Raw genomic sequence first — 26271 nt, 5'->3', positions numbered from 1 at the left:
TTTGAAGACGATAACTTGCTGTTTATCTAGCCATGCCTGTTCAGGAAGAATGATTACGGGTTCTCCTGACATCAATTATACCGTCACAGTTTATTGAACTAAAGCAGCCACATGTAACTGACATTTAGGACTGTTCTGTTCTCAATGCTTTGGATGGGACAGCCCAAGGGAACAAGTACCATTTGAACATGCGCTCCACGGTTGCTGTCAGAATTATTAAGCATGTAATGGCTTCGCCTCAGTGTGCCTGAAACACAGTCACACTGTAGGCACAGTAGGACGCTGTGTTTGTCTTTTGCTACAGACAAATTGTGAGCAAGTGCTGAAAGACAAACGCATGCACACGTGTCTCTATCATCCCCTGGCAAAGGAGAGATTACATTCAGTTACATTTATGCAAAGTGTAAACAGCAGAAAGTATCCAGTCAAATATTGATCTCGGTGAATTCCCTCTTAGACGTCCATGGATGTCCCGCTCGGGCGGGTATGACACACGTGACTTGGAAAGCCTGTTGAATGGCCCTGAACCTGAGCAGAATAGCTCCCGCTTCAAAGCTGCCGGTGTAATTGAATGTCTGAAGTGTGTGCTCTGCCATGGAGATGTCTCTTCTAAGCATCCTTTTTGTACTCTAATTCTCCTATGCTAATGTTGAATGTATCAAAGGCTGGGTGAGTGTCAGAACAGACTGAATTCAGTGGATGGGGTTTACGTAGCTTTTGTGATATGCAATAATGTGGATTGCATCCCTACGTTGACCTGACAATCTATTCAATTAATGTTTCTAATCTACTTATTCATGCTTTGAGAATCAATAATGGGCAGATTGTCCCAGTGGTAAAGACTCCTGTAGTCCTGTCGTTGCATGTCCTTGTGTTGATTGGAGGTCATTAATATGGTATTTGTTTCTTTGTTCTGCCAGACTAAGAAGAGTGGCAAGCCTGGCCCCTTCCTGCTATCTGGCTCTAGAGACAAGACCATCAAGATGTGGGACGTCAGCATCGGCATGTGCCTTATGACACTGGTGAGCACGCCCAGAAATCACTTGTCAACATGCATAGTGGTGTTGAAAATCCATTCCAGTTCACACCAACTCTGTGCATTTCACACAACGCTTAACACCAGGTCCTCTGTCTTCAGGTTGGTCATGACAACTGGGTGCGTGGGATGCTGGTCCACCCCGGAGGCAAGTTCATCGTGAGCTGTGCTGACGACAAAACCTTAAGGATCTGGGACTACAAGAACAAGCGCTGCATGAAGACTCTGAGTGCCCACGAACACTTTGTTACCTCTCTGGGTGAGTCTAGTCTCCCCCACTGTGTTACCTCTCTGGGTGAGTCTAGTCTCCCCCACGTTGTTACCTCTCTGGGTGAGTCTAGTCTCCCCCACTGTGTTACCTCTCTGGGTGAGTGCAGTCTCCCCCACTGTGTTACCTCTCTGGGTGAGTGCAGTCTCCCCCACTGTGTTACCTCTCTGGGTGAGTCTAGTCTCCCCCACTGTGTTACCTCTCTGGGTGAGTCTAGTCTCCCCCACTGTGTTACCTCTCTGGGTGAGTGCAGTCTCCCCCACTGTGTTACCTCTCTGGGTGAGTGCAGTCTCCCCCACTGTGTTACCTCTCTGGGTGAGTGCAGTCTCCCCCACTGTGTTACCTCTCTGGGTGAGTCTAGTCTCCCCCACTGTGTTACCTCTCTGGGTGAGTCTAGTCTCCCCCACTGTGTTACCTCTCTGGGTGAGTGCAGTCTCCCCCACTGTGTTACCTCTCTGGGTGAGTCTAGTCTCCCCCACTGTGTTACCTCTCTGGGTGAGTGCAGTCTCCCCCACTGTGTTACCTCTCTGGGTGAGTGCAGTCTCCCCCACTGTGTTACCTCTCTGGGTGAGTCTAGTCTCCCCCACTGTGTTACCTCTCTGGGTGAGTCTAGTCTCCCCCACTGTGTTACCTCTCTGGGTGAGTGCAGTCTCCCCCACTGTGTTACCTCTCTGGGTGAGTGCAGTCTCCCCCACTGTGTTACCTCTCTGGGTGAGTGCAGTCTCCCCCACTGTGTTACCTCTCTGGGTGAGTGCAGTCTCCCCCACTGTGTTACCTCTCTGGGTGAGTGCAGTCTCCCCCACTGTGTTACCTCTCTGGGTGAGTGCAGTCTCCCCCACTGTGTTACCTCTCTGGGTGAGTCTAGTCTCCCCCACTGTGTTACCTCTCTGGGTGAGTCTAGTCTCCCCCACTGTGTTACCTCTCTGGGTGAGTCTAGTCTCCCCCACTGTGTTACCTCTCTGGGTGAGTGCAGTCTCCCCCACTGTGTTACCTCTCTGGGTGAGTCTAGTCTCCCCCACTGTGTTACCTCTCTGGGTGAGTCTAGTCTCCCCCACTGTGTTACCTCTCTGGGTGAGTGCAGTCTCCCCCACTGTGTTACTTCTCTGGGTGAGTGCAGTCTCCCCCCACCCGCACAGTCTCTGCCACCGGTTATAGCTGGAGCTGTAAAAATGTATTTGTAGGGATTGAACTTGGGTAAGTCAGAAAGCGCATTATTCTGTCCTTTAGGTGTGTAATGCTAGAGGTTCCTATGGTGGAGCAGAGGTTTACACAAAGCTGTTTTGGTTGGAGGTAGTGCAGGCAGGGTTTTTTGAAAAGGAAGGTGTTGAGTTCATCTTCCTGAGGGCACCTGACAGCTGGGGTCTTAAGAGGTAAGCAAACGCTCCAGGATTTTCCTCCTTTTCCCAAATCTAAGGGTTTTGAATAGATCAAGGCTGGGGAACTCTCCGGAGATGGCTTTCTGGCACTCCAGCCTGCGTTCTCTGGCAGGGCGTTTGAAGCCCAGCTTCTGAATCGCTGCCTCTTGCACACACAGAAAACATTGCTGTAAGCCAGTGATTGACACACACATGCTAGATTTTTTTGTGTGTGTGTGAATACAAAACACCTTTTTGTTGTTTGTCTGAAGTTGTGCATGTACCAAACTGTTTATTGTGTTTGTTAGTTTTTTTTTTACTCCTCGTACCAAACTGTTGATTAGACTGTCAAGATATTCGAACCTCAAAATGAAATGTTGATTACCAGTACATATGAAATGACTACCTCTCTCCTGGCTTCCTCTTGCTGTCAGCCTGACACCCTTTCTCTGTTCCACAGATTTCCACAAGGCTGCTCCGTATGTTGTAACCGGAAGTGTAGATCAAACAGTAAAAGTTTGGGAGTGCCGCTGATTGGACCCTAGAAGATTGGAACACCATCCCAACCCCCCTGTCCCTCTAGCCGACACCACCCAGCCCTCTCCTCATTCCACCCCAACCACATCCCATCAACCATTTCCGTCTCCTTTGACTGCACTCAAACCATGGTTATTACCCATCGCCCTCTGGTCCAATAACTATTGTCCTTTTATGTAAATTATTCTGGATGTAGATTGAGCTATTAAATGTTACACAAAAAAAGTATTCTTGCATGGTGAATCCAAAATTGTATACTGTAAATTTACATAACGTTGTCTAGAAGTACCATAGGTTTAACATGAGGCTGGCCGTCTGTCAACGCAGCCTTACCTATTGAAGGCAGATGTTTTTTGACTGGGTGTTTAAAAAAAAAAAAAGAGGAAAAAAAAGAAAAATTGTAGGGCACTAAAAACTGGTAATTTAAAAATGACAGTGTCGTTCTTTGTGTCAGATTTATTTTTGTCAATTTTTTTTTATTTAGGATTTTGTTTGTTTTTCTCTTATTTCTCTCCTTTCACTGTCGTAGTCTGTCGGTGCCTAGCTTGGTAACCTTTTGAGGGGAAATGACGACAAAAGGAAAAGTGTAATCCCTTAATGGAGATATTATTGTCTGTGGGGCTTTGTTATTGGAATAATCTGTAGCTTTGTAACATCACTTCTGAAGTGTAATTACCATTTCTCTTCATGTGGAACTAGATAATATATTAATGGCTGCATATACGAATGTTTCAAACTGTTGTCTTTGGACCTCTGGGGTGAAAAAGCTTTGTACTCTTGTCATGGCGATGCGTCCTAACTGAGAAGCTAACCACTCTGATAGACTTAAAATGGAATATCCTCCTAAATTAATTATGCTTCGGGTTCAAGAATAAATTTATGATATTCCTTCTCTGGCTTTCTGAATAGCCTGGCTAATGTGCAGTTGGGACCCACCGTTAACGATTCAGGTTAACGGTCGGCGTAAAGTGAGGTTATGCAACCTGAAACGGTATGTTTTACCTGGTTTTGAGCGTTACTGCAGCCGCTGGTGAGCAATCAGCCTTTCACTAGCAACTGGTCCTGTACAGACATCAGGGATTCATCTTTAGCTCTCCATAAGGACCTACGGTGTCTCCCACTGTAAGATGTCTAGCTGTGACGTCTCAAGTCTTACTGATTTATATTTGACTTAACCCTGTCTCTCTCTGTCCTTTTTATGGATCAGTTCTCGACAGGGTTTTACAGTCTCTATTAAATCATGCAAGCAATTTGACGCTCAGTTGTTTAGAATGCTGAGTCTCTAGGTTGTATGTTAGAGAGGTTGAGCTTTAGCCTTTGATAAGTTAGGTTAATTCTGAGTGACTGTCTCAGATGTCAAAGCCTGACAAGGACTCAAAGTTGCCCTGTTGGTTTATTTGGGGATGTGCAAAGCTGTCTCCTGGGGAGGGGGGGGAAAGAGTTTTGCATTCTTAGGGAGGACAAACATGAAATTAAGACATATGGTTTTTGCTTTTTCTTATTTTGTGGCGGGGAAAAAGATGAAATGTTAACCAAGCATGTTACTGAGGGAAGCGCCAAATCTGTGTTTTGACCAAACTGGTGAACTGTAGGGAGATGAATCAAAAGTGAAGAAATGCCATCAGCTGACATGCTAGCATGTTTGTGCATTTTTTGGAGGCGGTCTGGTTTTGGTGATTAAGAAATCTTTATCCCTAAGGTGCTGTGCAGTTCCCTCATCACAGCCTTGTTCTTAGTCTAGGGCTAGACTAGGCTGAGCACAGGAGAATGTTCAACGCTTTAGCAGAATGGATCTCTGGGCAAAGTATGCTGACCGACTGAAACATTTACAGAATTTCTCCTGAGTGGCACCTCGTTCTCCTATTCTGTTCATATTCTGATATTGGATGCTACATGTACAAAAGAGGAAACCAGAGACGATTCCAATTCCTATCAACAATGGAGACCAACCATTCCATTCCCCTTTAAAAAAGAAAAGAAAAAGAAAAAAAAAAAAAAATCTTGCTTCATATTCTAACTGCAGCAGGTGAAAAAAATGTAAGTAACTTGTAACTTGCACATCCCTGCTTTAATTTGATCTTTGGTCTTGTCCAAAGATCAAAGATGTACGAAAAATTTAAACATATTAATAAATGCATAAATGGATATCATTTTTAATTAGCCTTTTCATTACGATGCAATTCTATGATAATAAAAAGAATCCACAGCTTAACCGATCTTATCTAGCTTCTTTGCAGAGTTTTCTTGTTCCTGTGTGTTTTGGATGTAGCTACCTGCTGCTGAACCTCTGATAGTGGCTTGTGTGAGCCCTGTGACCTGTCTACAATAGCACTGCTGCATGTAAACCTGTACCAGAGGCTGAACTGTCTGGTGGGGCTTGCTGGTGGAGGCTAGTGTCTTAGCATTGCATAATGTGAGACTGAGCTCAACTGCAGGACACCACAGTGGGGTGTCAGAGGAGAATTGCTAATCAATCCAATGTCACAAATTGTACTGTTGGAGAGAAACTCCTATCTCCTAGCAGTAAGTCGGTGTCCCTGTGTATGTGTACTGTGTATTTTGCGTATTGACGTATCAAAGACACCAGATGGACTCCTTACCAGACAGGTCGGCTGGCATGATGACTGCAGACAGCTCTATATGTGGTTGTAGAAAGATTGTTTGTGTCTGTTGCTGTATGATGGAGGACAGATCTATCTGACCTTCCTACCACACTATGTGCGAAGGGATTGCGGCAGACTAGATCTTTTCCAAAGGAGAACCCCCCCCCCCCCCTTTAGAGAACCACGTATGCCTCCTCTAGTGCCCCATGCTTTAGTCAGACATACATGTTTATTACTACAAGCTGCTTTCACTTTGTCTCAGAGAGACATTGGGTAGAGAGTTGGCCTTCATTCAGTTGATACATACTCTGGCCTTCTATAGTACAACTGGACATGGTCATGGAAAGGTTCCATGCTGTTAAACATGTTTTAGCTAAAGCCAAATAAAATGGAGTGGTCTTAGTACAATCTGGTTTAGCATATGATGTCAGACTTCCTGGTCTGTGTTCGCTCTTTGGTGTCCAGGTATTTTTTTCTGGACTAAGCCAGCCGTCATTTACAAAGCCGCTCATTCCTTGCGATTTGCTGAATTTAGATTGGTTTCGAAGTCCTGTTCAAATTTTGAGCCTGAAATGGAGATTAGTCCTGACTTTTTGAATAAACTCGGCTTTCCCTTTGTTGATTAGACAAGGAAGGAGGTAAAAGTTGTGTGCATCTCTCCTTTTAAATAGTTATCATTGAATGAATGCTCACAAAACAACCCTTAGTGTTGTGCCCTGTGAAAGAAATCACTTTTGCCATTCGCAGGTCCCAAGCAATCCCTATGCTGCATTGGCTTGGTGGTTGAGCGGACTGACAGACAAGTGCTGCACTGTCTGTAAGTCTTTCCTGCCAGCCTCAAACCCATCTGTCTGCTATAACATTGTTAATAGATTGAGGGCTTCAGACTAAACGGCTTGAACGGGATTTTTTGTTTTTCGCTTTTATGGTCTCACTTCACACACTGCAAATTGTTAACAATATACTGGATGTCATTATTGTTTGCAACATAATAAAAGAAAAAAAATCTGTAACGATGTTGAATGTCTTCATTGGGTTGGGGTTAAGGAATTTGCCTGTTTTTGTGGATAAATTATGTATTATATCTGTACAGATATGATAAAGGCCTTTGGCAATTTACATTACTCATTTAAATGTTCATAATTATATTTAGCCCCAAAGATGTGTGAACTATTAATGTAATAGGCCTAGTTATAAATAAATAATCACACCCTTGAGTTAGGATTTGAGATAGTGGAAATGTAATTTGGACAGCATGTAATGCAATTTCAGATTATTCGACACAAACGGACAATTCCAAAGCATAAAAAAATTGCCCATTACTGTGTAGCCTACTTATTTTTTAAGAAAGTTGCAGAATTTCTACGATGTATTTGTTTTAAAAAGGTTACAGGACACTGCGCTTAATGTTGACGTCACTAGTTTGGCGCAGGGTAGTGATCAACCCGGAAGCTTTTACAACGTCGAAACAACGTGCGTTGAACAGAAGAGTAACTAGATTGTGGTCATTAAAGTGTAATATCTCGCAAGTATTACTAGACTTAGTGTGACTACAACTCTTACAACTGCCATAAAGGTATGCAAACATGATTATCCAACCGTACCTCAGATATTAAACATTCGTAGCAGCATGTACAGTTAGCTATGCTGAACTGTTTAGTTACGCTTGTATTCATGTCTAGATAAATGTTACCTGTCATCTATAAGGTGTTTCTTTAATCGCACCATTCTACCTCTGTCCGGGCATTTCTAATTGCACAGCGTTAGCTTGCCAGCTAAGTAGCTTGCTAGACACATGCAAAGTGCACACACATGCTCGAAGGACACGAGTTACAACCCTGAAAGTTATTATTTTTATAATTAGGGTATAGTCATACAATTTAAATTGTGAATAATGTGCAGCTGGACATCTAACACAACTACTACTCACATCCTGTTTGTCAGTATATGTTTATTGTTATGCACCATCAGACCAAAACTTGCATGTAAAAACGTACTTGGCAATAAACCTGTTTCTGATTCTTATCCAGTGACCTGTTTCCTAACTGTGCAGCAGAGATGGCACTAAATAAGTCCATGCACCCACGAAACCGCTACAAAGATAAACCTCCGGATTTTGCATACCTGGCCTCCAAGTATCCAGACTTTCAGAAATATGTGCACACCAGTCTCGCTGGCCGAGCTATGTGAGTACAGACATATTTGTGTTTTGTAAATGAACAATATAATTTAGGCATAATGTTTTGTCATATAGCTGCCTAGCCACAAAATTTTCAGCCTATAGGCATTACTGTCCAGATGTATTTATCATATTACTTACATTATTAGTTTTCCTTTTTATGTAGTTGGGTGTCACTTTGTTGTGCACACTGTTTTACTTTGTCACTTGTCATCTGAGCACACAGCAGGAGGGTCTCCAAGAGGCATCAAATATTCTGTTTGATTACCTTCTTTGAGCCTGTGTGGTCTGTCTCACTTTCTGTCTGGGAAGAGAGCGATCAATTTAGTGGGGATCTATGCCTCAACCCCTCTACCAGTATGAATTAATGGCTGATAGTAGAGTTGTGTAATTCAGTATGCTTGTGAATAGTTCACTTTGTCTAGTAAATCTTTGGACTTGCCCAATTTATTAACGTTTCTTAAGTTAAGCTCCACATAGCTACAGTTGGACATTTAAGCTCATATACTGTGGTGCATGTGGTGGGAGTGATAAATCTGTCAGTACATCTCGTCCCACAATTGTAATGCATTTGTTTCCTGTCGTCCTCTATACTTTGATGCTGAGAACCCTTTGGTGATGGTCTTCAAGCCTATAACTTCAGGCTTTACCCTGTCTTTTATGTGCCATTTGTCATCAAGGTTAAATGAGTTCTTTCCATACGTCTTCAAAGTGTTCTTTGAGAAGCCACATGCTGAACTATACCATGACATATGACTTGGAATGGAGCTAGCAATTCATTTGAGATGAGCCATGAGGAGTGTGTTTTCCATGCAGCGTGATTAACATTCTGTCAGAGGGTGTTTCTCTCCATCACATTGTGTTGTTGTTTTCTTCCTTGTGAGCGTGTGTATACGTCAACAAGACACAATGGCTTTATTGTATAACCTATATCAAAGAAACCCTTTTTCAAAATCTCAACAATAGAATGTAGACTGGGTGCACATCACATACTAATACCCGCAAGCATGCACGTCAATCCAAAACAAACAAACCCTCTCAGGCAAAAATACACTCCTATAAAACATCTTACTCTAGTATCTTGTCGTAAGTCTGGGGACTGCTCATTATGCATATAATAAACGACAGAGGTAAGATATCTGCTTAAATGATTAATCCATGCTCTGCTGACAGAATCTCGTCCATGCTGTCACGCTCTCTCTTCCTTCCCCCTCATCTCCTTCTTTCTATATTCTCTCAGTTCCCTCCTTCTCTCTGTCTATCTCTACATGTCGCTCTCTGGCATGTCCACCTCCGACCTGTATGTGATGGGTAGAGTGAGAACCTAAGGGAGCAGCACAATGGCATCTTGGGGGGTGTGGGGGTGGCTTTCCCTTAACCACTGGACAGGCTCTGTCGGTAATTGGGACACAGAGGTATGAAATATGCAGTGAGAAGTAGGGGGGAAGGGGAGGGTAGACCGAGGTCTATGTCTTTTTAGATCACATCTCTGCTGTCAAGATATCTCTCCACAAGAAAGGGTTGCAAGCGGTTTATTTCACAGTGAACTGAAAAGCGAGATCATGTGATTGTAACTCCAGTCATATACATTATTAGCTTTTGCTATGATTTGTGCTGTTTTGGAGATGTGAAAACTTTGATCGATACACAATATGAAATATGAGCATTTTTACTTAATGCATTTGTGAATGATTTTGACGTTAAATAATACGTTCAGGAACACTTTAATATTTGACTTCCTTTTATTTCCCATTCAAGTCACTATAGTTCAGTCTTACTGGTTGAAGTCAAACATTATATCTTAATAATCTGGTAGAGTGATGAGGGAGACCAGGCAGGAGGACAAGGGAGAGGGAGGCCGGGGGAGGGAGGATCAAGTTGATTGCACGGTCATCACTACACCTGGTGCTGAGGTAGGAGAGCTGACAAGATGCGACGAGGCAGCTCTCTCTCACTTATTGCATATTTCACCCACCCCCATCATTTTTCCTACTGTGCCTTTTTAAAATGTGTTGTTCGTTTCTCTCTCTCTCTTGCACGCTCCCTCTTTTTCTCTTCACTCTCTTCCTTTGTCCTTCTGGCTGTTTGGATTCTGTTTGAAGGTGCAGGATGAAACGTGTCCTGTGTAGCTGGACTCTCCCTTTGATTCCTGCTAATGATGGGCTCAAGACAGTGCTGGTACAGATCAGCTCTCCTGACCAATTAGGATGCTGGACTCTATTTGGATGAGCCTTTCTTAAGCTAATTGAAAATAGCTGCTTTATTTTCTGTGTGTGTACCTGTAAGTCTGAAACTAATATTGGCAAACATCAAGGCCTATGAATTCAGCATATTTATGCTAGTCATCAGCTGAGGTGTGTGTATGTGAAAATGTAATGAACCCCTACTGAGTGAGATTGTATTGACACCTCATGGTTGGTTTTCTACTTGTGGATGTGTTCATATCAGCATTGGGTGTCTAGCGAACGCGTGAGTGATGAGATAGGACTAGGTGCATGAACGCTTGTTGTCAATCTGTGGCAGGTGTTCATTACAGAGCCTCAATTACAAAAGGGCCCTGAGACTCACGACAGAACAAAACAGACGGGGAAGTGACGAACAGGCCTCTGTTGTGGAGCTGCTAAGGCTGGTTTACCAATGCGGACGTTCCGTCTGACAATTGTCACAAGGTGAAACTTTGATACCTGGATCTGAAACGGTAACAAGTAAATCTGGATATGTGAAGAAAGCATACATACTTTTTGTTCACCGCCATTTTATAATAATGATATGCTCCGATTACAAACCAACCTGACATTCATATTTAATGGCTGAAGTTCAGTAGTCCGTTTTGAATCACGAGACTCAAATTGCAGCTTTCAAACTGTGGACAGTATTCATCTTAAAATTTCAATAGAACTACAAGATTAGCCTCCCACTTAGAAATGCGGTGTCTACCAGCTCTGGTTTACTGTCGCCTGTGAAGACTTGGTGCTCACTCCCCCCCCCCCCCCCCCCCCCCCAGTGAAACAGACCTCTTTGCCTTACGGGAAGCAGTTGTAGATTAACATAGTTTTATATTTCTGGTGAATTAATCTGGCAAATGTGGAATTTAAGCAGACATTTGGTGGATCAGAGTAATCTTAGGGGGAGACTCAATCCTCGGGAGATAAATCATACTCATTTGCTGTCTGTGGATGAGACTGATGGAGTTTTTGAGGGTGCTGAGTGAGAACTTAATGGAGAGGGAATTCTTGAATTGACAGTATAGATATAAACTGGATTATTAAAAGGAATGTAGTTGGAATCATACTTTAAGGAAGTATACTTGTGGTTCTCAGATGTCACACACAGAGAGAGATGGAATTAGGAAGCATGATGGGATGGCTCCTTCGTTCCATCATGGCTGTCTAGCTATCTGTGCCACAGTGGTGGGGGGCATTAACAATTCAATGTTCTGGAGGACATTTCATTTTGTAGTCATTTTTTGGTGCAGTCTAGGGAGGGTTTCTCCCTTTAATTAATAGTTCATTTCCCACTGTGGATTACCGGTGTGATGCATTATTAACACATATATGTTAGATGAAGGGTGTGAGATGAGGACACATCTTGAGTGGTGTGAAGGCCCCTATTGTCCACAATTTTCTAGCATTGACTTGTACCTGGTACAAGTCAAGTGTGTGGATAGCAGGTGGAACAGCTCTAAGCTTCAGACTGGAAGACAAGGCCGTGCAGTCAGGCCTCCTTCCTGTCAGGCACATCGGATTTCCATCTGTTTTTATAGGTTAGTCAAGTCAAGGGTTGTTTTTGAACATTTGATAGGTCTTGTGATTAGCAGCGAACTCTAGATTTTGTTTTGCCATCCGTTGATTACTGGAGTCTCTCTGATTGCATGCGTCATTTACAGATGAGATTGATGAGATTTTTGTGTGGACACAAATTGAGAGTGAATCTCTTTACCGACTTGGAGTTTTTGTACTTGCCCAACATTTCCTCCTTTTTTTTCAAAAGCAGGATCTCTCATCCTACTGTTTTTAGAAAACGGAGGAAGTCTCTTACCAAGCCAGTTTTCAGTACAATCACACAACTGATTAGGCTACATTTGGCCCAAGACAATTTGTAGAATTAACATGTCTTAATACCTCTGTAAACACACACACTAAGCTTACGGTTGCCTAAGCTTTTATCCCTGCCATTTAACCTAGAACTATGCAGTGGAACTAGAGGACTGCCTGTGTAATCTCCTCGCCATGTAGAAGTACCTGCTTTGTTTAAAGGAGAGCTCTTATGGTTACACTGAACAATCAAGACTTATTTGGTTCAGTGTGTGGAACGACCCAACGTGGGAGAAGAGTTGGCACCAATCAGCACAATTTTTATTCCTTCGCATTCAGAATGAAATTAGTTTGCCCTGAAGGTCACCTCTCCAGACCTGCTGTGTAGCATGTCTGCAGATGAACGACTTTGCTAAGGTGGGTGTGAGTGGGGAACAGAATGTGTGTTAAGGTGGGTGTGAGTGGGGAACAGAATGTGTGTTAAGGTGGGTGTGAGTGGGGAACAGAATGTGGGTGGGAGTGGGGAACAGAATGTGGGTGCGAGTGGGGAACAGAATGTGTGTTAAGGTGGGTGCGAGTGGGGAACAGAATGTGTGTTAAGGTGGGTGTGAGTGGGGAACAGAATGTGTGTTAAAGTGGGTGTGAGTGGGGAACAGAATGTGTGTTAAGGTGGGTGTGAGTGGGGAACAGAATGTGTGTTAAGGTGGGTGTGAGTGGGGAACAGAATGTGTATTCAGCTGCCGTCTCCCATCTCTTTCAGCAGGCAGACCCCTCGGTTCTGCAGACCCCTCGTGCCTGCAGACTCCTCGTGTGTGGGCGGTGGCGTTCGTCTAACTGACTGAGCTGGTAGTGGTGCTCAGCAGATTGACCGCTGCAGTAAATCCCACACTTCTTTATCTCTCACCGAGTCTTCAGAACCATGCCACCTCTGGCGCTTTCTTTCCCCTTGCTGATAGGCACCCTCCCTCCCTCCCTGCATTTTTTTTAATTTATTTTTTTACGCTCGCTCTCTTTCCTGCAGCATAGAGAAATTGCTGAGTGTGCCCCTCTGCCTAGTTTGGGGTCTGTAGAGAGATGGGGCTCCCTATGTATTAAGTGATAGTCCTGCTCACAGCCCACCTCCTCTTACCAACCTGGCTCTGCTGTAGGGAGATTAACTGTCAGCATGTCTTCACCATCGCACTGCCTGGTACCTCTTCCTTTCCCTCCATGCCTCCAACCATCACCTTCCTCTTATCTTTACAGAGGACCTGGATGTTAACCGACGTCATTAGCGACATCAAGACCTCTGTAATTGTCTTGGTTATGTCTTGATTCTCACTACTGGTTTGTTGTTTAATCCCACACTGTTGGTCGCTGTGTGACGGCCTAACTGCGACGCACACACGCCACCCAACGTGCCGTTTCGGGCACGCTCACGCATTCTGCGTCTGCAGAATCGGCCATTGCTCCAGCGTGGCTGGATTTGCGTGCTCTGCTCGTCTGTTCAGTAGGTGTAGTTGCCATGGAGACCTGACGCAGCGCTGCTTATGGGAAGGGAAGAAGCGCTCTGCATTACGCACACAAAGACACACACACACACACTCATCAGGCTAAAAATAGAGGCATGGGCTAGCAGGCTAAAGGGCTCACTCTCTGCATATTGATCATCAGACTACTGGAGATGAAGAGAGTTAATACAAAAAAGGTTTCAGATGGGCGAAGAGAGAGAAACATGAAGGAGTCACCCTATCATGTATGTCAAGTCATCCACAGCCCTCCTATGCTGACACTTATCAGCATGTGCCTCCTTGCCCCTCGTTAGCTTGTTACCAAGCAGTTTCAGTTCAGGCTACATACGCTTTAGTTTGCTCTTTCTTTGAAACCAGCTACTATCCCTTCGCAGCTACACTGAAGGCCACACTCCAGTGTCAGACTCAGTAGTAGATTTAGCTGGAACATGAACCTGATTTAATCATCCATTGTAGATACCCTTGGTAGATTGATGCAATAGGCTGCACAAGTAAAAACACTTATTTATATCTATTCAAACTTGGCCAGAGGAATATCATCATTCTTAGTAGAATTGTTACTTTTGGGACTAGAGCTTTTGGGCAGCCATGGTGATTGCCTCAATAAGCCATTCTAAAGGCAATCTTCTCCTAGTGAACCTGACCTGCCAAAAGAAAACTGGAGCTGAGATTTGGTTGCTTTGCAGCATGGTTAGTATACAGACCGTTCCTTAACTCTCAACAGCAAAATACTGTCAGTACTATGCACTTCTGATCATTGATCTTCGGCTGTACTTTCTAAATGCACTATTTGTTTGACGATTTTGATAAAAACTGCTAAATTAATAAAGGAAATGTAAATTTACAGAGTCACGCTCTTTATCTACATTTACATTTAGTCATTTAGCAGACGCTCTTATCCAGAGCGACTTACAGTAAGTACAGGGACATTCTTCCCAAGGCAAGTAGGGTGAAGTGCCTTGCCCAAGGACACAACGTCATTTTTGCAAGGCCGGGAATCGAACCAATAACCTTCTGATTAATAGTCCGACTCCCTAACCGCTCAGCCATCTGACTCTACAAGTCTTTGTTATAATAGATCATGCATGCACCCTGCATTGGAGGTGCCAGACGCTCACCATCACCAGGAAGTGTCTAATTACATCTGGGGAGGTGTGAATGTGTGTGGAGACGGTTTAATTATACCTATCTTGCCTACACTCTTTGTTTCTCCAACCCAAACGTATGTTCCAGACAGTTTAAATGATGCAAGAAAAAATGGGTAGGTGGTGGGGATGGGGATATGGGGCTTTTACCAGGAATGAGGGGGCGGGGCTTTTGTTATAAAGGATATGTGGACTTCTGTGTCATTAGCATGAAAGTGTAAAACGATGGCCTGCTTATTTTGATTCCGAGAATAACTACTGCATTTGTGGAAGACAAACAGGACGATGCTGTTGGAGTCCTCTTTTTCTGGTAGACAATTATTTGGGTTCCATGTGTATGGTTGTACTTGTCTGAAGGGCCATACTACAGTTCGTCAATATGTGGCATTGTACTGTATTTGAAAAAATATATTTTGTTGGATAAGATGAAAGTCGCCTTCAACCTTGTCTGCTGTTCCTTGTCTGCAGGCTGAACTTCAAGGAGCCAGAAGCAGTGCGGGCGCTGACCTGTACCCTGCTGAAAGAGGACTTTGGTCTGACCATTGAGATCCCCTTAGAGCGCCTCATTCCCACTGTGCCCCTGCGCCTCAACTACATCCACTGGGTGGAGGACCTGATCGGGGGCCAGGGCGAACCCCGCAAGGGCATCGACATAGGTCAACTATGAAGCTGTCTCCTTCCCTGTCCTCGTTAGGGACTCAGACCGTTCACAGACCTTGTGATTTCTCATCTACATTATAGATGGAGCATCTGTAGCGCTTTAATTACAACCATCCTTTTTGATCAATGTACCACCCAAAAAAAACACAAGTTCAAACGTCAATGATGAGTGTAAGAGGCAACTAATGCCTGATCATGTTTGTTTGCTCAAAGGGGATTCCTCCCAACGTAATCCTGAGTTAATCTTTTTTTCCCCCCCGATTGCCTGCCACGGAGGTTTAGCATGCAGCCCCAGAGTAGCTGGCTGCCAGTGAGCCTACACTGGCTCCGAGTGGCTTGCTTTTGGCACCTCCAGGTCCCCAAACGTGTGCTCACCCATTTCCTCAGGACCTCGAGCTCACTAAATCCCCATCTACATGCCACAACTGGTTTTCTGGCCTATCCATCAGAGGAGAGCACTACTTTTTTGCATGCCTTTGTGTCTCTTTGGTGCATTTCCTCAGAGGCACAGGTCACTTATTGGTGACCCTGGGCCATTATGTAAGCATATTGGAGCTGTCACTTAACTGATGGATGTCATTTGGGGGTATTCTTGACCTGACGGATGCCATCCCACCCCCCAAGGGACACACAGAGGCTGTCTACTGGGATTCCTGGTCTCTGTGAGGGTTGGATAATTTGATAATGGCAGCTGGACTTGTTTCTTATTAATCCATCATTGGTAATAAGAGAGAAGTCAGAGTGCATTAAATATTCGCTTACGCACACACACACACACACACAGACCCATATACTTTAGTCACCCTTCAATATTGTTCCAGAAAAATGCCCATGTCTCACTATCAAACTTCCTCGTGTTTCCCTGTCTCTCTCGTTCAGATTCTATAAAGGAAATGTCTTGCTTTCTTATTTCCCCAGGCACTGGTGCTTCCTGTATCTACCCCCTACTGGGAGCCTCTATGAATGGCTGGTACTTCCTGGCTACAGAGGTGGATGACATCTGCTTTGACTTTGCCACCAAGAACGTAGAACAGAACAACCTGTCTGACCTCATCAAAGGTGTGGCCCCTCAGCGACCCTAACCCAGATGGGTTCCCTGAAGCGTCCGCTTCTTACAACTTCTTACCTGATGTACTTCTACTCAGTCTTGTCAGACACTGACCTGTCTCCTGTCTGCTGTGCCAGTTGTCAAGGTTCCCCAGAAGACTTTGCTAATGGATGCCCTGAAGGAAGAAACCGCCATTGTGTACGACTTCTGTATGTGCAACCCTCCCTTCTTCGCCAACCAGCTAGAAGCCAAGGTAAAGCTCCCTCCAGCTCATTATAAACTGACTGGTTGGTACTTCCTGGCACACATTTACACCTGAACATTTTTAGAATCGAAAGTCTACAATGCTCTTATTTTCATATATTTTATGTTAAACGAGAGCAAGCCAGACACAACAAAATCAGATGGATGTTTTAGGAATGGTAATAAGTAATCTGTCTGCTTATTTTCCCGCCCACCACCTCCTCCTCCCTCCCCCGCTCTCCAGGGGGAGAACTCGAGGAACTCCCGGCGGCCTCCCCCCAGCTCCATAAACACTGGCGGGGTGACAGAGATCATGGCAGAGGGCGGGGAGCTGGAGTTTGTGAAGAGGATCATCCATGACAGTCTGCAGCTCAAGACGCGCCTGCGGTGAGAGGCCCAAAATGGTATCTCCCTCTCTCTCTCTCTCTCACCCCCCTTATCTCTCTTTCTCTCTCTCTCTCACCCCCTCTCTCACCGACTACCCCATCAGTCAAACGGATATTATCAGACTGACGGTTGGATATATCTTGTTGAAAATAGTGTTTAAAATGTTGGCATGTGTAAGGAGCAAATGTCAAATGCTGGGAGTGTGCATTAACGAGGGGATGAGAGAACCAGTTAGGGGAGCAGGAGAAGGGGCGACACAAGGGCAGATGGAGGTTCAAGGATGGAGCTGTTGCCTAGAGTTTGTTTAATGAATTGGCATAGGGAGTAAACAGGCACCCCAGGCATTATCTGGACGCCTGCAGGGAGCAGCTGTGTGGTCGGGGGGGCACAGATCTCTCCACCACACCCCCACCACAAATCCTGTCACTGGTGCAACGGAGTAGGAATCAGATATGGGGAAGGAGAGAGAGGCACTATTAGAGCTAATTACACACTTCACACCTGGGCCCCACCACTGGGACTGTGTGTGTGTCTGTTTGAATGTCATGTAGCTGCAGAGACAAAGTGCTGTACTTGAAAGCATGTCTCTGTCTCTGCATTTGCTTTTTATACATGAAGCAATGATACACAGGAGAGTGTGTGTGTGCGCTGGTGTGTGCATGCTTCTGTGGAAAGACAAACACATCCCTCTGAGGGATCTACTTTCGTCTGTGTGTTCACACCTTAGTGCTCTTGTGTTGAGTGGATGTTGTACCTGTGTGGATGATGAGCGGCTGCCCCTGGGGAAGCCATGCTTGGGTCTTCCTCTACTCTCATTTTTCTTTTGTGGTGTTTGGGCCAAGGAAGCAGCAGCAGGCTGTATCCACTCCACTGCATGCTGGGAGACCAGGCCGCCAGGTGTCCGTGGAAACACAGCCAGCACATCTGATTGGCCCTCAGAGACCCCCACCCCCTCGCACACTCTCATCCTCTCCAACAACACTGAGCTGTAATTAACTGCCAGACTGGGGCGGGCTGCCTTGTTACTGATCAATACACACACACACAAAATTGCAGCCAGGAAAAGGATATGATTCCCCCTATTCAGCATACATTGTTAAGAATTCCCCCATCATTGATATGATAATTCTTATCTCTAGGAATAAGTTTGTAATTATCGTTTTTTGTGCTTTTGGGGGGTATTTAGATTTTATTGAAAAGAAATGCATGAGATTTAGCAGGAGCTGGCGGTGCATCTGACCTTGGGGGACATTTGAGAAATACCTTTTTAAGAAGAAAGATGTGAATCTGCCGTGTGTGTTAACGTGGTGTTTTCAGCCCCCTTCCCTCTATGCTTGACAAAGTGGGGAACATCTGTGGATATTAGAGCTGTTTAATATTTCATGGCCCCACTAGAGGCAAGCCCTCCACTCTCCCACCCCTAACCTTGGAGGCGTTTCTCCAGGTGTGCTTCTCTTTTGCTCTCCTGCACACCCACTCAACCCCTTCTGCCTTTGTCTCTCAGTGCCTCCTGCATTTAAGGACTCAAGCACATTTTCTGACAGTGAAATAGAAGCCAATTTGCATAAAATCAAATTTTGTTGCTTAGGTTGCAGAAACTGCTAGATTTGTCAGGTTCTTACCCAGCAAATTATTTTAATTTGCATTGTAGGTTGTTGATGCCAGGAAAACATATCAAGACATTATTTTTATCTAAATTTGGGATTTACATCACTGGGATTGTCTCCTGCATGCATCCTCATTGCAAAAGTATATTATAAAATAAATAGATATTTTACGACTGAACTGACAGTGCAGTACTTGACAAGAAGGCAACACAGCCAGACAAAGATTAAACTAAATTGCTCAATTTTACTCCCAAATGGTCTCTCTGCTGTGTTTGTCTCAGACTTCCCTGTCTGAGACTCTATAGGCTATTTATTGATTAAGGAAGGATTGCCTCTTCATTGCAGAGGAGAGATATTGATCTGGTCTGCACTGGGCAACTTCAAAGAATCTCCTTCACCACAGAGACCCATACACGCACAGTTATTCTTTTCCTCTCATGTTCTAATTAAAATCTCAAACTGTTCACAGCCTCCTTCAGAACTACAAAATCAGCCCCCTTTTCCTACAGTAATGGATCATGCTAGACGAAGACCCCTTGTTTTGGGACTCTGTACCCTTCCACTGTTTGTTTGATCTCTGCTAGGAGGTCCACACCCAGGCCTCTGGCCTCTCTCTCCTTGTCTAATAGATGATTTCTGTTGCAGGTGGTACAGCTGCATGCTGGGGAAAAAGTGCAGCTTGACACCTTTGAAGGAGGAGCTGAGAAAACATGGAGTGAGTGCACACTGAAGCCTTCAACAAAACACACACACACACACACTTGTATAATATATGATAACGCCTTAAATCAATATACTGTACAATACGTACAAATGTAGAGATCCAAGCTCAGACATGTCTGCATGCCCCATGCCCTGTGGGCAAGGAAAGATAATGGAGTTTCCGAAACCCAGCACCTCCCCCCATCTCTTTTCCGCCCCTCCAGAGACCCCTTTTACATCATGAGGGGTGGGGGGGGGGACTGGAAATCCCATGAACCATAACAGATCAATCCTCTTGTTCTAATACGTTGGCTAAGCAATGTCACAGGCTGCCCTTGATTGAGCTGATTTCCATTAGTGGAGCATGACAAACGCACGGTGGTGTGTCACTAATGTTCATCAACTCTTATTAGTCTAGCATTAGCCTAGCACATGAGTGCTAACTGACTGTTACAGGCCTCCAGCCCTATGCCAGTCACTTTTCTCAGTAGACAAGTGACTCAATGGGCTTGAATGTCAGCAGACTTTCGTTTGAGCAGTTCCCAGGGGGCTCATCCCTGTCAATCACCCCGAGTCCCCTGCCTGCCACCCGACTAGGCCTCACTCCTCCAGAGGTGTCACAAGCCTGTCTCTGCTCATCAGGGTTAGTGCAGCCATGGCAAACATCCAGGAGAGGGGGTGTTACCTTTTGTGTGTGTGTGTGTGTGTGTGTGTGTGTGTGTGTGTGTGTGTGTGTGTGTGTGTGTGTGTGTGTGTGTGTGTAATAAGAGACCCTAATTAACATGCAAATTCAGCTCACACACACCATCCCTCTGTTTTCCCCAGTCTCTCTCATTGCTTGTTTCATTTGGTGAGTGTTTTTAGGGGCCAAGGTCAGCTGTCTGTAAAAGGCCATATCTCATTGACTCTGATCCAGTGACCCTAACCTCTGATCTTTCTGTCATTGGTGTAAATCCTCCTCGCGACGATTCTGTAAAAAGAATAAAAGGTTTGACTGTGTGAGTGACAGGAGAAGTGGAGTGGATCCTCTCATAGACTGATCTTCTTGACCAGCTCTTCATGTCTGTTAACGACTGTTCTCTCTGGAGCACCAGCACCACGTGTGTGAGTGTGGTGTTCCTCCCCTGTGGGACACTGCATCTTGTCACCTGCAAATGGGAAATGCAGCAAGGCTTGCAGAATCCCTTTCAGCAGTCCAGTCACTGCAGTGTAAACATTCTTTTGACTCTTTTGTCTTTATGTTTGTGTGTTTTGTCTGACTGTCTTTGTTGTGTCTGTTGTCATATTCCCAGGTGCCCAAGGTGACCCAGACCGAGTTCTGCCAGGGGAGAACCATGCGCTGGGCACTGGCCTGGAGTTTCTATGACGACGTAACTGTTCCGGTAAGGTGGCACACACTGGCTGGGTGGAATAGACAGAAATATGACCAAAGTGCCACTTGGCATTTTAAAAAGTGAGGAGTAGAGTACAAGAAAAGAATTGCGTATCCCCCGCCTTTGGTCTCCTCAGCTGACGGTCCTCCCTTACTCTTCTCCCTTTTCTCTCCTTTCCACTTTTCTAACACCCCCACCCTGAGTCTACCAGGGCTGTGGTACTAGATCCACCTGCTGCATACTGTTCCTAAACTCTGACACTTCCTCAATAATGCATGTGAAGGTCCACCCCCTTCTCCTATTTTCCAGCCCATTCCATTAGACACACTTAACACGCCCTCTGGGGAGATGTTTGCGTCCCTTTAATTCGCTGTATCCAGGCAACAGTTGCCGTGGCAGGAGGGTGCGCTCAAGCCATGTCGTCAGGAGTCCTGGGACAGAAAGAGGGAAGACAAAAACAGGCAGAGTGAGGAAGAGGTGGCAGAGGGGACAATAAAGCTTGAAATTATATCAGTTAAACTGAAAAACAAGAATAAAAGGATGGAGTGAGTACCGCTCTCTTGAACAGGGAGGGGTACTTGATGTTCCTGGTCTCTACAGAGTTCCTGTAGACTCTCTCTTGCCCTTTCAACATAAAGCCAGCTGAGCAGAAAGATCGGCCTACATTTCTGCAGCGCCCCCCTCCCCACCCTCCTCCACCTTCTTTTCTTCCCCCTTCCCATAGCCTGGCTCTACATCATTGCAAGGCAGAGGAGGAAGGAGGAGTGCTGAGTGATTCGTTTACCTGTGTGTGTGTGTGTGTGCGTGCGTGCGTGCGTGCGAGCGAGCGACCTCCCACGCTTAAGTCTGCATGCATGTGTTTGTACGCATGACTGACTGCACATTTGTGCTTGCACGACAGTATGCGTTTGTGTCCATATGGACATGTACTGTCGTGGGTGCATGCATGAATGGCTGGCGGTCCACACATGGGTTTACTTGACCTAACCCCTTGTAGGATTGCTTGAGCAGACATCTATGTGACACTACATACAGTAGCTTTTTGACATTTCCTTTGACCCTCCCCTTCATCAGCAGTACACTGCACCAAGATGACCTGATCAATACCAATGACATCACATTGCTGCTGACTGATGTCTTCTACATGAAGTGAGACTCAATGTAGGATTTGACCAGAGACCAGGTCCGAGTCACATTCCCTCACTACAGAGAACAAGAGTAGAATGGAGGAGAGAGACAGAATGAGAAACACGGAGAGCAAGACAACAGAGAATGGGAAAACCAGAAAGATATTAGCACGTATGAGGGGGCGGAGCAACTGGGCCCTTGGACTTGTTGTGGTTGGACTCTGTGGACGTTGTGTGACTCAGGAAGGCCCATGGCAGAAGGTGTGTCAGGCACCCAGCTTGCCAGGGTGGATTAACAGTGAGCGGTGAGGGGTCAACCTCCAGTGTCTGAGGCTTGGGGGCCCAGAGGGTGGGGAACGGAAGGACTGGGGTGGAGTGGATGGTCAGGAGAGGTCCAGACGACAGCCTCGTTAAATTGCCATCACGTGTGTGTCTGTGAGCGTGTGTCTCTGTGTGTGTGCACTCATGAACGCATGTGCTTGTCAGAGAGAAACAGAGAGATGGGTAATTGAATAATGGTACTTTACCTGGAGAGCCAGTCTATCTGATGGTTAAGCACAGACTCCTGGTTTTCAAAAATTAGGGCAGGCTTCTGGAGAGGGTTACTCATAACAGACAGACCAGAAGTGAGGTGTGGTCATGAAAGGCTTTCACCAAAGCCTGCCGTGTGTGTGTGTGTGTGTGTGTGTGTGTGTGTGTGTGTGTGTGTGTGTGTGTGTGTGTGTGTGTGTGTGTGTGTGTGTGTGTGTGTGTGTGTGTGTGTGTGTGTGTGTGTGTGTGTGTGTGTGTGTGTGTGTGTGTGTGTGTGTGTGTGTGTGTGTCAGATAAATAATGGAAAGAGAGGGAAAGAGGAGTAGAGATGATTCTCGGGGGAGGAGTGGACTTAAAGCGGTAGACGTGTGTGTGCGCCTTCGCAAGTGTAGAAGAGTAACATATTTGTGTATGTTTTTATTTATTTGTGAGAGTTCAGGATAAGGTTCTCTTTGTCTGTGAATTTGTCTCCTTCACTGCTATTGTAACTGTGTGTATCCATGTAAGGGTGTGCTTGCACACAAAGACAGGCTTGCCTTGATGGATTTTATTGATTTCCCTCCATCTCCTTTGAGCTGGGGGGCTTACAGAGCAGAGAGAGAAGCATTTGGAAACAATAAGAAATATGTGAAGCAGCTCTAACAAGGCCTCCCAGACTAGATTCTGTCTACACTCTCATTCACTACTCTAATAAACACCCTCTCACTGTGGGAAGAGGCCATGAATTAAACATGACAGGCTTCATTAATGGTTTACATCCACCATCTAATGACATTGTCACAGTGGAAAAACGGAAAAGCCAGAGCTGATCATAGGTCTGTCTGAAGGTCACAGACTAGAGTCCTTCATTGTTTAATTTGTTGGTCAGTTAGCCATATTGTCTGCTGTGTTTGACTACCAGTCCCCAGCACGATCCAAGTATTCTTCAACTGACTCCTGGAGCAAGGAAAGCAGGCTGGCCTGTCGCTGCCCTGTGTCTTTTGGGAAGAGGATTCAGGAGGGGTTATTGTATGGGGACATGCTTAGATGAAGAATACCTCCGCCATAGCAGCATGACACCAGTGTCAGCATTGAGGCAGCTAGCCTCAATGTCCTAGCAGGGGAGGTTAAAAGATTTGGATGGGGTTCCCTCTTGTGGTGTGTTTCAGTACTGCAATAGACATTTTCTTATGTCTTTGCTGTGTTTTATTCCCTTTAATTTCTGATAATAAACATAATGATATCCTCACAATTATTCATCTGAACATGTCTGGAGAAGGGCTGTGGATGGAGGGAGAGGAGAGAGAAATATGGAGGGATAGAAGCCATAACAGGAGAAAAGGAGGTAAGAGGCCTAAAGGGGACAGATTCATCATCAGGAATCCTTTAACTCCATATATCATTTTCTCTCTGGATGACTCGCTCTCATCCGTCTGTTGTTCATGCCCTCTCTCTTGCTCACTCCATCACCTTGAAACCATGGCCACCCAAAGGGCTTTCCATGGAGTCTCGGGGTGAGACATCCCAGCTAAGTGTCTACTCAGTCAAGCATTGAGTTAGCATGGCTGTGTTACTTTTGCATTTACATTTAGCAGACGCTCTTATCCAGAGTGACTTACAGTAAGTACAGGGACATTCCCCCAAGGCAAGTAGGGTGAGGTGCCTTGCACAAGGACACAACGTAATTTTGCACGGACGGGAATCGAACCGGCAACCTTCTGATTAATAGCCCTATTCCCTAACCGCTCAGCCACCTGACTCCCGTACCGTTTCGTCTTAAAATGTATCAAGTTTTTGTGCATAAATGTTTTTTTTTTTTTTTTTTTTTTTTTTTGACTCTTGACATGCCTGTGCTGTAGTCCCTTTGTTGTGTACTTATGTGCCGGTGGGGGTGTGTACCGGTGTGCATGTGACCTTACATGTGTGTCACCAAGAGGCTGAAACTGTCTAAGTTATTTTTGATATGTGAAGTATGTTGTTGGAATTGTGTTAGTGTGTGTCAAGACAATAATCTTAGTTAGTCAGAATCAAGAGTCTGTTAGTACCTATGACTGAATGTGTAGTACATGTACAAAACTGTACCTGAGGTAGTCAAAGAAGTAGTGTACTTTTGACTGATCCAGCAGTCCTAAGAATGTGGGCTAGTGAGTCATGGGTGGGGTCACCATACCTTCCTCAGTATTAATGTCAACATCAACAGTAGTAGCCTCAAATTTTGCTGATTAGGTCATATACAAGTACATTATTTGTGGCAAGATTTATTATTTGACAGTATGATTGAGCTAAACATATAGACACTGATTAAAGACTAGCACATCGGTTACAGTAGTCTGAAGATGTCCTCCTGTCTTTCCTCTCCTGGTCAGTCTCCCCCGAGTAAGAAGCGTAGGTTGGAGAAAGCTCGTAAGCCCCTGTCCTTCTTGGTGCTCCATCCCACACTCAAGGAGTTCCAGGCTCAGGCATCCTCCATAGGCTGCACCTCCAGCAGCACAGTAGAGACCATCACTGCCTGGGTGGAGAAGATCCTTACTGACCTACGGGTAAGTGCATATGCATGTACGCTCTAAGAAACGTACAAACCGGGACAAGCACAGATGATTAAGTGATTTTGAACTGCTGAAAGATCGAAGTCAGTCAAATGTAATATTTGCCCCAAAAAGTGACCTGCTGGATGCACAAATACACACTACAATAACACTACATGTTTTGTCTCATGCGTCCCTTCAGATCCAACACAAGAGGGTCCCATGTGCGAAGAATGAACAGAGCCTGGTTCTGATTGCTGTGGAGAACACCTGGATCCACGGGCGCCAGAAACGTCGTGACCAGAACCGCCAACTCCGAGAAATCCCCCGAGCGCTCCCTGGAGCCTCAGCGAGCCCTGCACCCACTACACCTCAGAACCCACAAACCCAGCAGCCCTCCACACACAGCAGGGACATCCAGGAAGATCCAGACAAACCTGCAGGTGCTCCAACCGACAAACCGCAGTCTGTAAATCTGGGGGCGAATGGGTGTGACTCGAAGGGGAAACGTGAAAAGAAACCTCAGATAAAGGAAGCCAGTAGTGTCCCTAAAGATGAAAATTGCCAGGATGTCAACATGAAGTCCCCTATAACAACATCACCACCAAAACACACAGTGTCAGCACTGCTCCCAGAAAAGGAAGTACACTTTACCCCACCACTAGAAGAGCTTACCAGTGCACCGGAAGGGGAAGCTGCCATGCAAGATGTAGTGCCCTCAGGGCGGCCCATAAGCCCCGCAGTACAACACTTTCTATTCAAGAGCCTGGTAAATATTAAGACAGAGGAAAATGATGTTGCTGTAGAGATGCACTGGATGGAGGGGCAAACTAAGGATCTGATGAACCAACTATGTACTTACATGAAGAACACTCTCTATAGAATTGTGGCCAAGCCCTAGTGGACCTTTTTGGTAGAAGAGAGTGGACAATTTCTGAACCAAATTTAAGTTCTGTTCCTGGGCCATTTTTGCATATCAAGTCATTGTAATTTTACAGAAACTTTGCCTACGCAACACATTATGTTATGAGGCATAAAAGTTAACTGTTTTGATCAGTTATTTGTAATAAATGTATTTTAGTACATACATTGGTCTGTACACTTTATTGAGTTTTCCAAAAGGCAGTTTTTACACTCAGCCACAGGAGGGCGTCACACGCTTTCAGAACTTGTAGAATTGCACCACCTCATTTCATGGAAGTGAGCCTCCCATTTGTGAATGGCCTCTTGTAGTGCTACAATTAGAAAGCAATGCAAATTAACTGAAATATTCCATGATTGGTGCTGGTTAATGAGTAATTAGCTTTTTCCTTGTCAAATAATACTAAATATATGCAGGATGCCCCACAATTTCCTCGTGTCAATTTAGTTGTGCCCCATTATGGGGTTGCAGCCGACACTTCCTGCACAGAGGAGTGAAA

General features: G+C 45.1%; 2 protein-coding genes across 4 annotated transcripts in view; both read left to right on the top strand.

Annotated features, from left to right (window-relative positions):
- Positions 1-6812, top strand: part of pafah1b1a (platelet-activating factor acetylhydrolase 1b, regulatory subunit 1a) — a 31936-nt gene extending 25124 nt beyond the window's left edge. Inside the window, exons 9-11 of the mRNA XM_067246230.1 lie at positions 921-1022; positions 1139-1295; positions 3120-6812. Coding sequence (XP_067102331.1) covers positions 921-1022; positions 1139-1295; positions 3120-3193 — 333 coding nt within the window. The 3' untranslated portion in view covers positions 3194-6812. The remainder of the gene's footprint in view (positions 1-920; positions 1023-1138; positions 1296-3119) is intronic.
- Positions 6813-7257: 445 nt separating this feature from the next.
- mettl16 (methyltransferase 16, N6-methyladenosine) lies at positions 7258-25925 on the top strand. 3 transcript variants are annotated; one of them, XM_067246319.1, is made up of 10 exons: positions 7258-7375; positions 7856-7985; positions 15137-15324; positions 16247-16387; positions 16514-16629; positions 16864-17006; positions 19259-19328; positions 20608-20697; positions 24692-24865; positions 25053-25925. In XM_067246319.1, the coding sequence occupies exons 2-10, from the start codon at positions 7858-7860 to the stop codon at positions 25749-25751; spliced, it is 1749 nt and encodes a 582-aa protein (XP_067102420.1). In that variant the 5' UTR covers positions 7258-7375; positions 7856-7857; the 3' UTR covers positions 25752-25925. The 3 variants fall into 3 exon arrangements, with proteins under 3 accessions (XP_067102420.1, XP_067102421.1, XP_067102418.1); XM_067246320.1 differs by having other exon boundaries at positions 7269-7375; positions 7853-7985; XM_067246317.1 differs by having other exon boundaries at positions 7287-7375; positions 7830-7985.
- The last annotated feature ends 346 nt before the right edge of the window (positions 25926-26271 follow it).

This window comes from Osmerus mordax, chromosome 11, assembly GCF_038355195.1.
Source record: "Osmerus mordax isolate fOsmMor3 chromosome 11, fOsmMor3.pri, whole genome shotgun sequence".
Lineage (NCBI taxonomy): Eukaryota > Metazoa > Chordata > Actinopteri > Osmeriformes > Osmeridae > Osmerus > Osmerus mordax.
This window is presented reverse-complemented; position numbering and strand designations above follow the sequence as displayed.